Source organism: Bos taurus, chromosome 21, assembly GCF_002263795.3.
Source record: "Bos taurus isolate L1 Dominette 01449 registration number 42190680 breed Hereford chromosome 21, ARS-UCD2.0, whole genome shotgun sequence".
In the NCBI taxonomy this organism is placed as follows: domain Eukaryota; kingdom Metazoa; phylum Chordata; class Mammalia; order Artiodactyla; family Bovidae; genus Bos; species Bos taurus.
In genome coordinates this window covers 12,594,671-12,610,876 of record NC_037348.1, presented here as the reverse complement: position 1 = coordinate 12,610,876, position 16,206 = coordinate 12,594,671, and the positions used below count along the sequence as shown (strand labels likewise).

Genomic DNA, 16,206 nt, shown 5'->3' with positions numbered 1-16,206 from the left:
TTTGTTAATCTCCCTGTTGCCTGTTTTCTTTTCCATTAATTACTACTCTTATCTTTATTACTTTCTTCCTTCTACTTTCTTTGAGATTAATTTACTCTTCTTATTTTAACTTTTTAAGATGGATTGCTAGATCATTTATTTTCAGTCTTTCTGTGTTCCTAACATAAGCATTTAAGGCGCCACATTTTCCTAGGTGCTTAGCTCTCTGCCAAATATTTTGGCACTGATACTCATTATTAATTCACATTTAGTAAAAACTTGCTTTATAATTTCTGTTTTTATTTGTTCCTTCACTTGAAGTATATTGCTTAATTTCAAAGTATATGAAGATTTTCTAGCTATCTTTTTGTTCCTGGTTTGTTTTTTTATATAAATTTATTTATTTAAATTGTGCTCCTGGTTTTTAACTGCATTGTTTTATGGTCAGAAAATAGAGACCTAACACAGGTCTTTTTGCCTAACACAGGTCTGAGCACCTTTTTGCCATTCCACAGTCTAATATTCACCATTACTTGCAGCATCTTCCAGTCAGTTCAGGAACCCTCTTAATCTATGTTCTGTATCTCTTCTTTTTGACGTCTATCTTTCTACTCTTTGTGATGCCTTTTAAGTCCTTTTTTGGGCTGTCTTGCATGACTATTTTCTGTGGTATTTAAAATTCTGTTTAATTCATGCATGGAGGTCTTAACTTTAATCACTGTGTTTCTTTTTAAAGTTTTACTTGCTTTGTTTTCAAATCTTCTTGGTCATTTTTTACAGTCTCATCCTTGACCATTTTTAAGCCCTTGTTTTATGACTTTTAAAGTATTAAGCATTATTATTTAATGTGTTATGTTTGCTCTCAGTATATGAGGTCTTCTGTTCGGGGTTTTGCTGTTACTTCTGATAGCTTTACTCGTGATGCTCTGTATCCATTTATATTTTACTGTTTTAACTGTCTATGAGCTCATATTCCATGTGTGTATGCATGAGTGTGTGTGGAGTATACTCAGATATATGGGTTGATAATGCATTTCTTTAGAGAAGATTACTGCTCTAGTCACTTTGGGGTGATTCAACCTGGAATCTCTTTTTTTAATTAAATTTTTGCTGAGGTTTATTTAAAGTGTACTGGTAATGGCACCCCACTCCAGTACTCTTGCCTGGAAAATCCCATGGACGGAGGAGCCTGGTAGGCTGCAGTCCATGGGGTCGCTAGGAGTCGAACACGACTGAGCAACTTCACTTTCAGTTTTCACTTTCATGCATTGGAGAAGGAAATGGCAACCCACTCCAGTGTTCTTGCCTGGAGAATCCCAGGGATGGGGGAGCCTGGTGGGCTGCCGTCTATGGGGTCGCACAGAGTCGGACACGACTGAATCGACTTAGCAGCAGCAGCAGCATAAACTTGTATGATAAATCCTGGTACCAGCATCGTGACACAGAGAGTTCTTTGCATCTATTTGTATATGGTAGATTTGTTTTCCCTTCTTTTCATCCTTTTCCACTCTGTCTTTCTACTTGTCTATCTCAATTCATCCTTACCCTGAATATGTAAGTTTTATGCGGTGTTCTTCTACTTGAATCTTCTTTTGTGGAAGCCCTAGGCTATATTTATCTTATGCCCCCCACGTAGTTAACAGATATAGAAGTTCAAAATTTTAATATCTGGCAGAAATTATTGGAGTGAAATTGACTTTGAAAGTTGGTAACCTCCAGAATTCTTGGAATACAGTATCTTTTACACTCTATTGTTTTCTTATTTTTAAGTCGGTTTAGTGGTAGCTTTCTCTTTTTTTTCAAGGTACTAAAATTATTTGTTTATGATTTTATTTAGATATTATTTGATACTGAGGCTTTTTTCTTTTTAACTACTCACAAACCATACTGCATCAGACATTAATGTACCATCTCTGCATCCTTGTGCAAAGATATTTGCAGGTTACATTTCTTGCCCTGGCATAACAGGAGCAATTATGGAGTCCACAACATTTTCACAAGTATTGTGAAGTTGCCTCCTAAGAAGTTCTACTTGGAAGAGAATGGTCAGTAATGGACCTACTATATGCAGAAGTTTTGATGAACTTGGTAGTGTAAAATATATAATTCTTATCTTTAAAAACTATGAACAATGTTTTTTAAAAGACAAGGGAACAAACTGAAAGTGTTTGCAACAAATATGACAAAGAACTGATTTCTTTAGTTTCCAAAGAGATTTTGTTTGAGGAAAATATCCAGCAACAAAGTTCCAGGGAAAACAGATAAGCAGTAACTTCTTTGTGTGTATATGTGTGTGTGGTTAAAATATGCAAGAAATAGAACTCTTTTTTTAATAAACTTAAGGTAAAAATTTAATTTGAATACTAAGCTATCTTTCATGTGTTGCTACTGCTGCTGCTAAGTCGCTTCAGTCGTGTCCGACTCTGTGTGACCCCATAGACAGCAGCCCACCAGGCTCCCCCGTCCCTGGGATTCTCCAGGCAAGAACACTGGAGTGGGTTGCCATTTCCTTCTCCAATGCAGGAAAGTGAAAAGTGAAAGTGAAGTCCCTCAGTCATGTCCAACTCTTCGCCACCCCATGGACTGCAGCCTACCCGGCTCCTCCGTCCATGGGATTTTCCAGGCAAGAGTACTGGAGTGGGGTGCCATTGCCTTCTCCATCTTTCATGTGTTACCAGAGCTATTTTTTAAAATTTATTTTTAACTGGAGGATAATCGGTTTACAATGTTGTGTTGCTTTCTGCTATACAACATGAATCAGCCATGGGTACACTTATGTCCCCTCCTTCTTGGACCTCCCTCCCACCCCCAACCCCATCCCACCCCTCTAGGTTATCACAGAGCACTGGGGCTGAGCTCCCTGAGTTACACAGCAACTTTGCACAGCTATGGGGGAAGTTTTACATATGTTTCACCATATGTAAAACAGCTATCTGTTTTACATATGGTAATATACATAAAGAGCTAACCATTTTAAATGCCAGTTCCTATATAATTCTAGCAAAACTTTATGCTATGGGTATTATTATTATTCCCATTCTGTGGAGAAGAAATTATTGTTCAGATTGATTTGAAGACTTTCCTGTCTTTCTCAGCTTTTCAGAGATAGAGCCTGAACTCAAATCCATGCCAGTTTGCTTGTAAATTTTTTTAAATACTTAAATAGTTGCCCCTGGTGAGGATATAAGCTGAATATCACTGATCATCAAAATGATCAACAGTCACATTAAAATGTGTTCAACTTGCTTATAATTTAAGGGCATGAAATAGCAAACACACACATACATACGTAGTATTGTGTCTCCCCATAGGTAGTCTTTAACAAGAGATTGAGGTGTGAGTTGAATTTCTCCTATATTTTTCTATTTTTTTTTTTGAGTATAGTTAATTTACAATGTTATGTGTGCATTTATTTGTATTTTTTCAGATTATTTTCCATTATAGGTTAATATAACATATTGAGTATATTTCCCTGTGCTATATAGTAAGTCCTTATTGTTTACTTGTTTTATTTATAGTATTATGTTAATCCCAGAATCCTTACTTCAGCCTTGATTTGCTCATCTGTAAGAGGGAGATAATCCTTACTTGAAAGAATTATTGTTAAGCATTACAATCTGTGTGTGTGTGTGTGTGTGTGTGTGTGTATGCTGCTGCTAAGTTGCTTCAGTCGTGTCTGACTCTGTGTGACCCCAGAGATGGCAGCCTATCAGGCTCCCCCGTCCCTGGGATTCTCCAGGCAAGAACACTGGAGTGGGTTGCCATTTCCTTCTCCAATGCATGAAAGTGAGAAGTGAAAGTGTATATATTTATATATATCTTAGGACAGTGGCACCTACTAAGTGCCCAATAACTATTATAAGCTGCTCTGCCCAAATCCCCTGATATGACCCCCCAAAAGAAAAAGACAACAGAAATAAATCTTTCATCTCGTTTATTCCTAGCACAAGGCAAGGCAAAGGGTCAATAGACAGACATGTTAAGTGAAGATGCCTGGAAGAATACTCTAGACACTCATGAGCTCTCATCAAGGCAGTGCATTTAATGACTGCTTTCTAGGATTCTGGAAGGATTTCCACAGTACATTCAGTCCCACATCTCATATTCTAGATCTCAAGTCAAAACAGGCAATAGATAGGACAGAAGGAGCCAGGGTCCCTGTGAAAATGATACACCGCAACATTCCCTGCGTTATCGGTGGGTTGGCGGTGTAATGGTTTATAGCCAGCAGCTCCGTAGCCCATTTTCAGGGCTCCATAGCCCATCTTTACCCTTCTGGAGTCAACGAGTCTGGAAATTCTAAATATAAGTTATTAGAAAAACACAAGAGCCCTGTAATAATAGCCTCCCGTCTCTAAATATTTACTGGCAAGCATGTGTTAATTGAGAGAGAAATATTGACTTTGAAGTGACCTAACTCACCTTTCATTTTGAAGCTCTGCGTTCACAGAGCCACATGGCAATATTGAAGCGTTTAATCACTGTTGAGAGTCAGAGTTTCCTCTTAAGTACTGTCGGTTCCAGGAAGGCAGAGTCACCAAGATCCAGACGAGCTGGATGGCAATTGGTCTGTGACCTTCACCTCCAAACTGCCTTCCAGTGTCCAGTCATTCTGGCAGACTTTTACATCTCAGTTTTGAGAAGCAGCTTCTCCGATAGGCCTTTTTTCATGTGTATAACTAAGAAATAAAAGCATGGCAAAATGAATCGACGGCTTTTCTTTAACATCAGAGACAATGACGTGTATGTGATCTGTCTACAGCACGTTTAACTGGACGGTCCCGTTCCTCTCATTCCTGGCCTGTTTGATACTGGCAGTGGCCACCATCACGCTGTATTTCATCCCACTCCGGTACATCATTTTAATCTGGGGTAAGTTTGGCACGGTCCTTTTGCTAGCAATCAGTTCCAGGTAAGAACCAATTACTCATTTTTAAGTGCAGCTATAAACTTTAAATGTGCTTTTGTTGGCAATTAAACATGAGATTTAGGAAAGCGTTTGGGGATCAAAAACTTCCAGGACCTCCCTGAAAAGGCCAGTGGCGTGAACGGTCAGCATAGATACTTATAGGCCTCTTGCATAATTGCAATCAAATAAAAATGTGATTGTGCATGCTATTTCCCTTTGGGCTTTCAGAGTCATAAATACTCCTGAATAATATACTGTTGTGGCCCGGTAACTTTCAGGAAACGCTGTTATTCAAACAGTGAGCAAACACCTGCATCTTGCCCTGTGTGTTATATAAAAGTAGATCTAGCCACTCCTAGGCTGCTCCTGACATTTCATCTCCCCTGGAAGGAAAAAAAAAAATAACTTAACCCAATACTTAAAACCAGAAGCAGTGAGGTGAAAGGGAGGGGCCCACAGTGGCTACCTAACCAGTGCCTGACAGGAAAGGGAAAGCTATTATTTACTAGGGGAAATGGTAAGCCTATATAGAGTCCAGCTGCTTTTTAAAGAGTAGAAACAAAAATGGCACACTGGAAATAAATTCAGGACTTGACTTACTACTCAAGCTAACAATTGGAAAAATTACTAGCAGCTTTCTGAATATTTGTGTCTGTTGCTGGGTGGCCACTGGGTTGATATAAGGAGAGTGCACTGCAGTTAATTAACTAAGCAATCACCCCTCTTCTGGAAGAATCTCTCACTTCTCGTTTTCCATGGCTTGGCTCCTGTGACCACTTCTCAGTTCTTAACCATAGTCATCTCTAGGGATCTGCAGGTGTCAAGAGGTTCAGGGAAGCTACAAATATGTATGTTGAGATGCATTCCTCTTGAAGCAAAAGCTGAAAGCCTGCAAATGCCAGGGTGAGGGGAGCTATAAAATATTTCTAAGACCGTTAGTTGTAGATCATTTCCAAAGAGAACCCTCAAAGGTAGAATGCTGCTGATGAGAAAGGCCAAACCTGGACATGAAGAGATGGGAAAAGTCATAGGAAAAATAGAACAACTCATAACATTTCAGAAACAGAGCATAATCCATTCATTCTCTGTTTTGTCCAGGAAGTGAAAATTCTATCACATGAAGTTTCTCTCCTTTGTAACAAGTCCAAGAAAAGGAAGAGCGTTTCTAACTTCCTCTTGAGGGGTCCATTTTAATACTAGGTGATGCTCACCGTTTGAGAAAGTTCTTATGTCCATGCCTAGTTTTGTTCCTCTGTTGTGTTTTTCACTTTACATTGACCCATATTTGACCCTTAGGAAAGAGAACATGGAGCTTTTCAGGGGCCCATTGATGAAGAAGGAATATGTGTTTTATAAGAAGTATTTTCCTGAATACTCATATACTGAATGTTATCTCTGTAGACTGAATAATCTCATTCTTTCTTGCTTTTTTTGTACTAGTTTCTCAGTCCGTTTACTCTCCACATTTAAAACACAGATTTTGAAACTCTTTATGATCTGTCCCTAATGAGAATTTGATCCAAAATTACAGTCATTTTGGATCAGTGTTTTCCTCATTTTTAAGATGATGTAAGACGACAGCATGGTCAGCTTGGTAAACACCATTGCCCATTATTTCTTCATCCTTCTGGTAGAGAATGCTTTCCTGCACCTCACCCTAGACAAAGAAGACTATATTGTATTTCTTCCTTAGATTGTACATTTCGGGATTCCAATCCCTCTTTCAATTTACTCCTAATCCCTTTGACCTCTAGTTTTATCCTCCAAGTTCTTGACAGCTTTCAATGTCAACTTTTTGCATCACTTAATGAGACATTGTTCTATTTATTGTTCAGTTTGTGAATGAAATTATGAAATAGCATCGAGTTTATGATGCTCTCCTGGACTGAAAGTAATCCTTTGAGCTTTATATTGTCTCATTTGTTAGTTTTAGATTCTAGACAGAGGTTTATAGTTTATTGATGAGTTTACCATAGATAATATAGTCAAAAGCCTTGACGATCACGTTATCTCTTGCCTCTTCTCATTATCTAAAACCTGCTGTACTATCATGGAATATATTCTGCCATCCTGCTGCTGCTGCTGCTGCTGCTAAGTCGCTTCAGTCGTGTCCGACTCTGTGCGACCCCATAGACAGCAGCCCACCAGGTTCCCCCGTCCCTGGGATTCTCCAGGCAAGAACACTGGAGTGGGTTGCCATTTCCTTCTCCAATGCATGAAAGTGAAAACTGAAAGTGAAGTTGCTCAGTCGTGTCCAACTCTTAGCGACTCCATGGACTGCAGCCCACCAGGCTCCTCCGTCCATGGAATTTTCCAGGCAAGAGTGCTGGAGTGGGGTGCCATTGCCTTCTCCGTCTGCCATCCTACTAGGACTTATTATTTTGCAAGACAAGTTAGTTATTAGCTAGCACAGACCCAGGGCTTTCCTTTGCACATCTCTTACGTGATCATATTCTTGGCAGAGAATTTAGCATGTAGAAGGAAACTTTATATGTCTTGAATTTCTGTTGTTCCCTTTAATCTTATTAAGGCTCAGAAGACTATTTCTTTATGTTTTTCAGGATGGAAATGAAAAAAAAAATGTTCATTGCCAAACTGTTTATAGTAGTAAATTAATTTAAAATAATCAAAAATGTTCAATAATAGAGAAATGATTTAAGCACATTATGGTAAATTTACCCAAGGTACACAGTAAAAATTATGTTTGAGGGGAAAATGATTATATGATGATATTAAATTATATTACATTATGATGTATTTTTATGATACATTTACATTATGATTTTTGTTGTTTAGTCCGTAAGTTATGTATCTGACTCTTTTGCAACCCCATGGACTTTAGCCTGCCTGGCTCCTCTGTCCATGGAATTTCCCAGGCAAGAATACTGGAATGGGTAGCCATTCCCTTCTCCGGGGGATCTTCCCAACCCAGGGATCAAACTGGCGTCTCCTGGATTGGCGGACAGATTCTTTACCTCTGAGCCACCAAGGAAGACTATATTATGATATTATATTATGTTTTTAATAAGGATATTTTGTATCCATGTATAGTGTGATTACAAATATGTTGAATGTACCTATATTACATAACATACATGTTTGTATTTATTTTGACATTCATTGTGAGCAGCCCAGTTAATACGAGGCAAGACCTTTTTCTCTTTGAATACGATTCATGTTATAAATGCACAGCTGAAGGACTACAAAAAAAAAAAAAACACTATTTCTTATTCTAAGTTACTTACTCATTTTCATTGAGTCCTAAAATTGGTAGATAAAAATCTTCAAAATTTTTGTTCACTGTTTTTAATCTTTTGGAACAAACTTATTTAACTCTATGTTCCTCTAGAGTTACATATATATTCCACTATATTTCCATATTCTTTACATCCAAATAACATTTTTATATAAATATTTCTTAAGTAGCACAATTATTTAACATAAGCCTATGAAAATAGCCTAATTTCATGATGACCATGTGGAATATTCCTTGATTCACTAACTTCACTGTAAGGTTTTAAAGGACAAGATACTTTGTGTCCTTTTTACCATGTAATTCCTAGGGAAGCTACACAAAGGTAATAGATCTTTGGTGAGTACTTTGCAAATAGTTTATGAGTGGATAAGTCTGCAAGTTTAATACCTATGATCTCATAGATGGCATTTTTTTGAGCCTGCCACCTCTCTTATTTGGGAGTATAATTTTTGAAAATTAAGTTAAAAGTGGTTTTAAAGGAATATCTAGAATTTTCTCTAGGAAACTAAATTTTCAGTACTGAATTTCAGTAATTTATTTGTTATATGTATTTCTAGAAGGCAAGGCACCTTTGAGGATTAGATCCCACATAGGTTTTCTGTATCTTTTGGAAGGTTTCCCATATTCTTTCCATTCTGTTCTTCATCATAGATGCTCTAAATGTAGCTTTTCAGTTCTGATCTGAGCCACTTCTGGTTTTCTCAAGTAGATTTAGAACATCCCAAGCAGATTTTGAGCATCTTAAAAGAAACTATGACTTATTAACTTTGTATCTCCATTTGATAGCACAATATATCTTACATGTAAGACACTTAGAGCTTGACACAGGAGCAAGCAAGGACCCTCTGCCCACCTCACCCACCCCCACCGATATATTGCAGTCAGGGTTACATGCCAGCCACTCATACAATGTTGTATCTAACTCAGTTTCAAGTGGTTATTCCCTACTGACCCCGCATGTGCAAAGCAGCCATGTAGTTCTTCGTCTCTCATTCTCCGTTTTGGGTTTGTTTTGTTTTTTTTTTTTAAACTGGAGGGGTCTTTCCAATCTACTGATCTATTCTGTCAATGGTCATTAAATGATAAAGCCTTTCCCAAATGTTAATCCCTTGGAATTTAAATTCCACTTTCTTTCTTTGTCTAAAAGAAAACAGAATAAAAATTCACAGCATATATGCTCTATTTGTATTGTTTAGATTAAAAAATCTAAAGGTACCTGCTACTAGAGAAAGATACAACTTCCAAATTGGGTGTGTGATAACATGCTGCCAGTATAAATACTCTGCCATCACCACCTTCTTTATTTTCTTGGCTTATTGACATATACAGTAATGATGGTAGCCCTCTTCCTTGTGGTGAAATTCCAGATTTTAGAATGCTTTGTGATTCTCCTCTCAATGCATGGTACTATGTAAGGCAGGCCTCTATTATTCAACATTTAATATAAGAAATCTAAGACACAGATTAAGTTGTCTGAAACTACGCAGCTAATCATACGTGGTGAAACCAGACTGGGACCCAGCTATGCCTGTCCCCAAGCCCTTCTTACTTGCCCCGTTGCTCTTCAGAGATGACCATGCGATCTCTGCTGCCATGTTGGCACTCGCTTTCACACAGTAGATAATACGTTAGAATTACTGACATTTGAGCCTATGACACCTTAAAAAGATAAGGTGTGGTTTTGTAGCATGCAGTCTGAATTCCTTATAATTTTCAGCCTAACAAAGTTTTTCAAACAGAGACTGTCGGAGTGCTTTGTGGACTTCCTTCTGCCCTTATTGGTGTATTTGAGCTACTGGGCAGGTTTATAATCTTCTCAGTGACTAAGAATGCAGTGTTTTGATCAGCAGTGATATTATCCCTGCCTGGCTGTTCATTGTAAAGACTCCAGATGCTCACACTATATATAATTAACAATAGAAGATATATCTCTTCTCAATACGTCTTTGTCTCCCTTCGTCATTTTGCCTTGTCTGTTTTCTTTTGCTAAGAAGCCCGTGCTACAATTAAATGTCTTTAGAATAACACAGTGGAGAGCATTTTAAAGGAACACTGGGGGAAATTTTAGCTAGAAACACGGAGCTGGCTGTGGGGGCAGAGAAAAAAGGAAGGCACAGCGAGGCTTTGACTTGAGAAAAAGTGGGTTATTCGCAGGAAGTCTTCCCCGGCCCAGGCAACAAGCCACCCTTGACTTAGGAACATGTCTGGCTTCCATTTGCCACGTGGATGTAAATCTGACCCTCTTAAAGAAACCACCAGGACTTCGGCATTGTGTCAGGAATAATGGCATGCAGAAAATCCAGTTCTTAGATGAAAGCAAAGTAATATTTAATGAAAGAAGCGAAATGTCAAGCCTTTCCTGTGTTGTGGACTGTTGAATAGATAAATCTTACCTTGACTTCGGCATAGGCACCAGTGGGAGAACACACAGGAGCACTCAGCATTGTGGGGGCTGACGAGGACTTTAGTTACGGTCCTTGATAAGCAAGCACTCTGTAGCCAGACTTCAGGAGGCCACCTTGTCTTTCTGCTTTTAAAACACAGCACAAAATGCAGTTGACACTTGGTGAAAAGATCACAGTACATGAGCTATATAGGCACACCCCTACTCCTCGAAAGAGCTCCGAGGAGCAGAGTAGGAGACCAAGCTGGTGGAGAGGTGCCTCCCTCTGGGGAGGGAACTCTGGGCAGAGCTTGTCCTGGACGCGCCCGGGTGCCCCCACCAAGGACAGCTTAAACGTTTCAGTTCAGTCGCTTAGTTATCCCCTACTCTTTGCGACCCCATGGACTGCAGCATGCCAGGCCTCCCTGTGTCCATCACCAACTCCCAGAGTTTACCCAAACTCATGTGCATTGAGTTGGTGATTTAAACTTCTCATCCCCTTCTAATTACCATTGTCCTGAATCAGCATGACTCCATGGCCTAGCCAAACCCACACGCCAGCACTGTGGTCCATAAATTAAGCTAGCAACCAGAGTAAGATAATTTTCCAATAATAACTTTTCACAGTTTTCTGCAGCATCAAAGTACGACCAACATGTCAAGTTCTGTTCTGCAGCGAGAGAAGGAAAACCTGTGAAAATGAGTTGGAAGGGGGGAGATAGATTTCTTGCGGGTTCTTTTTAACAACAACAAAAAAAACAACTCCCGCCCTCCAGCTCCCACTGCTGCCTCTGGTCCTCAGCTCCCAAGCAGAGACTTGTTTGGGCTAATGAAGGCCTTTTCCCATCTGGGACATTCGTTTTCCTAGGCGAGGAGGCTGTTAATCAGCGTTGTCCAAAAAAACCAATGAGCTCCACAGTTTTAGTGTGTGTTTCTGCCGCCCTGCTGCTGGGACTGTAATGGGATTTTCACAGCTGAAGAAGGCACAGCCCCTCTCCAACGATCCCCGCCTTCCCCCTCCAAGAAAAGACATTTCTGAATGATTCCACATGACAGCAACGGGTGCATGACTTGAGATCCAGTGATTATTTTCACACTAATTTGTACTTGTGAATGCTTCTCCTTCCCCAGTTGGGTGAGTTTTTAAAGATGGGTAGACAAATGGAGAGAGATCAACAGACAAAGAGATCTCCTGATATGTCTATTTTCCAGGCATAAACAAATTCACTAAGAAGCTTCGAAACCCCTATGCCATTGACAATAATGAGCTTCTGGACTTCCTCTCCAGGGTACCATCTGATGTTCAAAAGGTACGTAATGAACAGCCACCACCAACCGGGGCCCCAACCCCAAAGTCTGGCCTGCCCACCCTGCCCCTGAGCCAGAGAGTAGGGGGCTGTGCTTGTGTGAGTCACTGAGTTAACGAATCAGAAAAGCCTTCAAGAGGCCTGGCTGGCAGAGAGGTGGCCAGCAAAACCTTTGTCCAAAGCATGAGATGATGGGGGAAAATTATCCTGAAAAAGAGCTACTTAAGAATGATCTGGAACTCACACTGCGAGGCTGCAGTGCGGGGAGGTTTGTCCTTTTACTGACTGTTTGCCTCCTCAAAGAGGGTCAGATGGGCTCAGCAAGTGGGAACACAGGAAACCCAGAGCCGGGGGGGAGGCTTGCGCATTTTCCTCCTCTTCCGGATGGCAGGCATTCTCCAGGAAGCAGGGGACAAGAGGAGTATTCTTTTGATCCTTGTTTGCCCCGATTATCTCTCCCGGGCCTCCCCCCTCTCCCCTCCTGTCTGAAGACTTAAGAGATGCTGAGGACAGAGCTCCCACTTACTCCAGTACACATAAAGTCAGAGACGGCGTGCGATAATTTGAGATTAATCAGAAGCATTACTCACGGGTGATGGTCCCTTAGTCCTGTTTCTGTGGATATGTAGAGATGAAGCAAGACAACAGCACCAGAAAGTCTGTAGAGCAGCCTCATTCAGGCATCAGGCTGGTGGTAACCCAGAGGAGGGGAGGGCAGGCACAGGTATAGATCTCTCTAGTGGAGAACAGAGGTCATAGAATAGGTAGTTGGGGAGACAGTGGCATGAAATACCATCAGGACGATCAAAGAGGCGATCTGTTATTATGTGAGAGAATCAAACATCAATTCCATCCTCAGGCTGCAGTACCATAATTCATTTCCCAGCACCTCTGGGTGGAGTGCAGAGATGTAGGGTTGACAGGCCTTGGAGAGTTTCTTTCCCCTTCCTAAGTTCTAGACATTAAAATAGACTCTGTGTTGCTTTTTTAATTTTTTTTTCCTTTAACCATTTAATGATGTAATTATCTATTAAAATATATTAATATGAATTTACTGGTTAACATTACATTACAGGATTGTGAAATAGGAACTTGGCCCCTGTTTGTTGTGCCTTGAAGATTGACAGGCATATCATCCCCTGGGGGACCTTCACAAAACAGCTCTAAGGAAAGCATGCCTTTTTCACGTATCTGCTTTCCACCAAGCTCAGCTTATGTGATGGGGTAGGATGTCCTTGGGGAATTTGGCACAAATACTCAAAATAGTGAGCACATGTGGTCTGTGATACAATACTTACACAAAGCCATTCCACAGTCAGCCTATCCGAGCCCACACACCAAAGTGATGTGATTGCAACGTAGCCTCACTTGGGTCACACCGTGTGTTTGTGCCTGCGTCCTTGAAGAAAGGAAGTTCCCAGCAAGCCCCCCCTAAGGGCTGTCTATGCACAGTTTGGGGACCAGCCCTCAGCGAGGTCATCCAGTTGGCGTTGGCATGAAGACTGAGGATGCAACAAAAGAGCATTCGAAGGAAGTGCCCAGGAAGCTAGTGAGATCTGCGTGTATCTCCAAGAACACTTGCTATTAACACAATAGGCAGTTTGCCACTGGGGACTCCCCACGTGCACATGTTTGTCGCAGATGTTTTAGCCATTATACTGTAAATGAAATCCATTTTTAAGAGAAATCTTTATTAGTCTGGGGCTGGTATCCATTTCAACATTCTTTCCCTCTCTGGCAAAAGAAATGGATATAATTGGCAGAAGTTTTTTCTCCCCAAGATTTTAGATACTTTTAAATGAATAATTTGTAGTAAGTTGCTGTATCATATACTAAGATAAACATTCCCAAGGGGCCGTTATCAACCCCTTTCCTGGTCGAACACGGGCACACAGAGAACCGAAATCTAGCAGTGCCCTGAGAGCAGGTAGAAACCCATGCATCTCATTAGAAAAATCTGCTTCTAATATTTTGGTTTCAAGAAGTGATGCATGACTCTTCAAATCCTTCCTGCAATTAATCCCTCCATGTTCCTGTGTTTAGAAAATGATTCATTACCTTTGAACCTTCCTTCCTTTGCCGTGCGGTGTCCTCGGGGAGCCATTAACACGCTGTGGTGAGCTAGGGTTACCTACCCGCCAGCGTCACGTCTGTCTGTTTTCACAGGTGCAGTACGCGGAGCTGAAGCCGGGCAGTAGCCAGAGCCCCGTTCGGAAGAAGCGCGGCGCACTCTAGGACACACCCTGACTCTGGACACCAGCAGCCGACGGCGTGCTGGGCTGACGAGACTGGTGTTCTCTGCTGTTCAGTGGTAGCCGTGGTGTCTTTCTGAAACGCGTGCCGTGTTGAGCCCTGTCTTTACCCTCCCCGTCTTCATGGCATAGATGCACGTGCCCATGGGCACATCCGTGTGCAGGGGTAATCAACTTTGCATCTGGAGTCAGCCCAGTGAAAGGAAACACTCCAGAGGCTGTAAAAGACTAACATCCCTTCTTCTAACAGGAGACTAAAGCAAGCTTCCAGGGGTCTCAGCACCCTCCTTAAGAACAGCCAGGATGCCACTTGGATGCAAGCGTGACTTTGAACTTGTTTTCACATCTCTAACAGTTTCGCATCAAGATTCAGTTACATTCGCTCGCACCCCCATCCTCCTTTCAGATGATTGCTTTTTTTTTCCCCCCTCTGAGTTAACAAGTCCTTGATAGCCACCATCTACCCAAATAATGTATATTATAAATAGATTTTTTTAAAATTATTACCTGGATCATCCCAGTTCTTTGGGGATCTTTCAGCCATAACAAGTAAAGACCTAGATGTAAAATTTCAGTAAGCTGCTTGGTGCTGGATGCCAGCCTGCCTCCTGGTCCACTGCTGGCAATGGATGCTCTAGAAAGTTCAGAGCGATCATTCGCCCAAAACGTGAAGGACTCAGTGAAAACATTTGGGTGCTTCAAATAGCCATTTCTTCTGATGTTACTTTTTGCTTATTTCCCAAATGTAATCTCAGTAGTATAGCTTGAGAAAGAGGGGGAGGGGGTGAATGAGTGAATTCTGAGAGTATTTAGAAAGATAGACTGAGGAGCAAGGGACGAGTGAATGTGGCTGCTGATCTGAATGAATCACTTGCCTGCACTTTTAAGAAAGTAAAAATGCTGTAGCAATCCACGTGGATCTTTTGTTCCTAAGCAAAATAAGCTACACATAATAAAAACATATATCTCAGAACCCCATTCCTAGACAGGTACAATCCCCAAAGTCTTTTTGAGTATATACTTTACCATTTCGCTGTAACCTCCTCCAAGTAAATATCCCAGTTTTTGTGCATATATAAAATGAATGCAAATATCTTTCTGTTCAAATGATATTTAAGTTGTAAAGACTATATTTTGTTGACACATACTTTGTATGTGCAGTTTTATATGTATATATCTATAAATATATGTATTGTAAAGAAAAATTGAAGTAAAAAGATCCGATTCAATAGTGAGTTTTACTGTGTGTGTTTTTTTTTTTTTTTTTTTTCTCTCTCTCTCTCTCTGGGTTGTAATTTAATAATCTTCAAACAAAATGTTTATGAAAAATGCCAAAGATTCTAAACCTTATCATCCCGTGTCTGTTTTTCTTCATACTCTATCTTCCTGGGTTGCTTTCTCGCTGAGCCAGATTTCTGCATGATTTGATTTACTTCAAGTTAATGAAGCTGGCTGAAAAAGAACCTTACAGAAATTATAAAAGCTCCAGTAAATCTCTGAGTTGTACATACAATAGATATCCAAGAACCTCTTTTGTGAAACCAGTTACTCAATCTTCTGTGTAAACAATGCCTCATTGTCTCACTCCCAACTACCACCCAGTGTATCACAGTCTGTCATTTTGTAATGACCTAAGTCAGACGTTTTTAAACAGACACGTGAGATCTGATCAGTCATTTGAATGAAAACTTTCAGCAGCAAAATAACCCCTTATTTATTCAAAAGTGGAACCAATACTTTATTGTTGCTCTTTTCTATAGAATCTCAAAATGAAATAATTCGCCCGAAAAGAAGGCGTCATTAGTTAGACTTATTTCTTCTGTAGTCCGATTGGAATTATCAGCATTGAGTTTAGGACACAAATAGCAGCTGAGATGCAAAAGCAAGGACAGAATCAACCTTTAATAACTTTGTATGGAAAACAATTGTTAATTGATTAAATAGTAATGGGATGCTAAAAATGAATGTTATCTGCAAGTGAAATGTTAAGATTCATACAAGTAGTCAAATGACATATGAAAGATTTGGGGATGCTTTGTAGATAAGATTTATGGGTTATGGTTTCATCATGTGATAATTAAACATAATTTAGTAGGAATGTTGAAAGCCCAACCAAACTC

General features: G+C 40.3%; 1 protein-coding gene across 7 annotated transcripts in view; it reads left to right on the top strand.

Moving 5' to 3' along the window:
• MCTP2 (multiple C2 and transmembrane domain containing 2) overlaps positions 1-15,321 on the top strand; it is a 259,662-nt gene extending 244,341 nt beyond the window's left edge. For all 7 annotated transcript variants that reach the window (XM_005221777.5, XM_059879251.1, XM_059879252.1 and 4 more), the window contains 3 exons: positions 4,742-4,851; positions 11,740-11,837; positions 14,001-15,321. In XM_005221777.5, the coding sequence (XP_005221834.1) occupies positions 4,742-4,851; positions 11,740-11,837; positions 14,001-14,069 (277 nt within the window). In that variant the 3' untranslated portion in view covers positions 14,070-15,321. The remainder of the gene's footprint in view (positions 1-4,741; positions 4,852-11,739; positions 11,838-14,000) is intronic.
• The last annotated feature ends 885 nt before the right edge of the window (positions 15,322-16,206 follow it).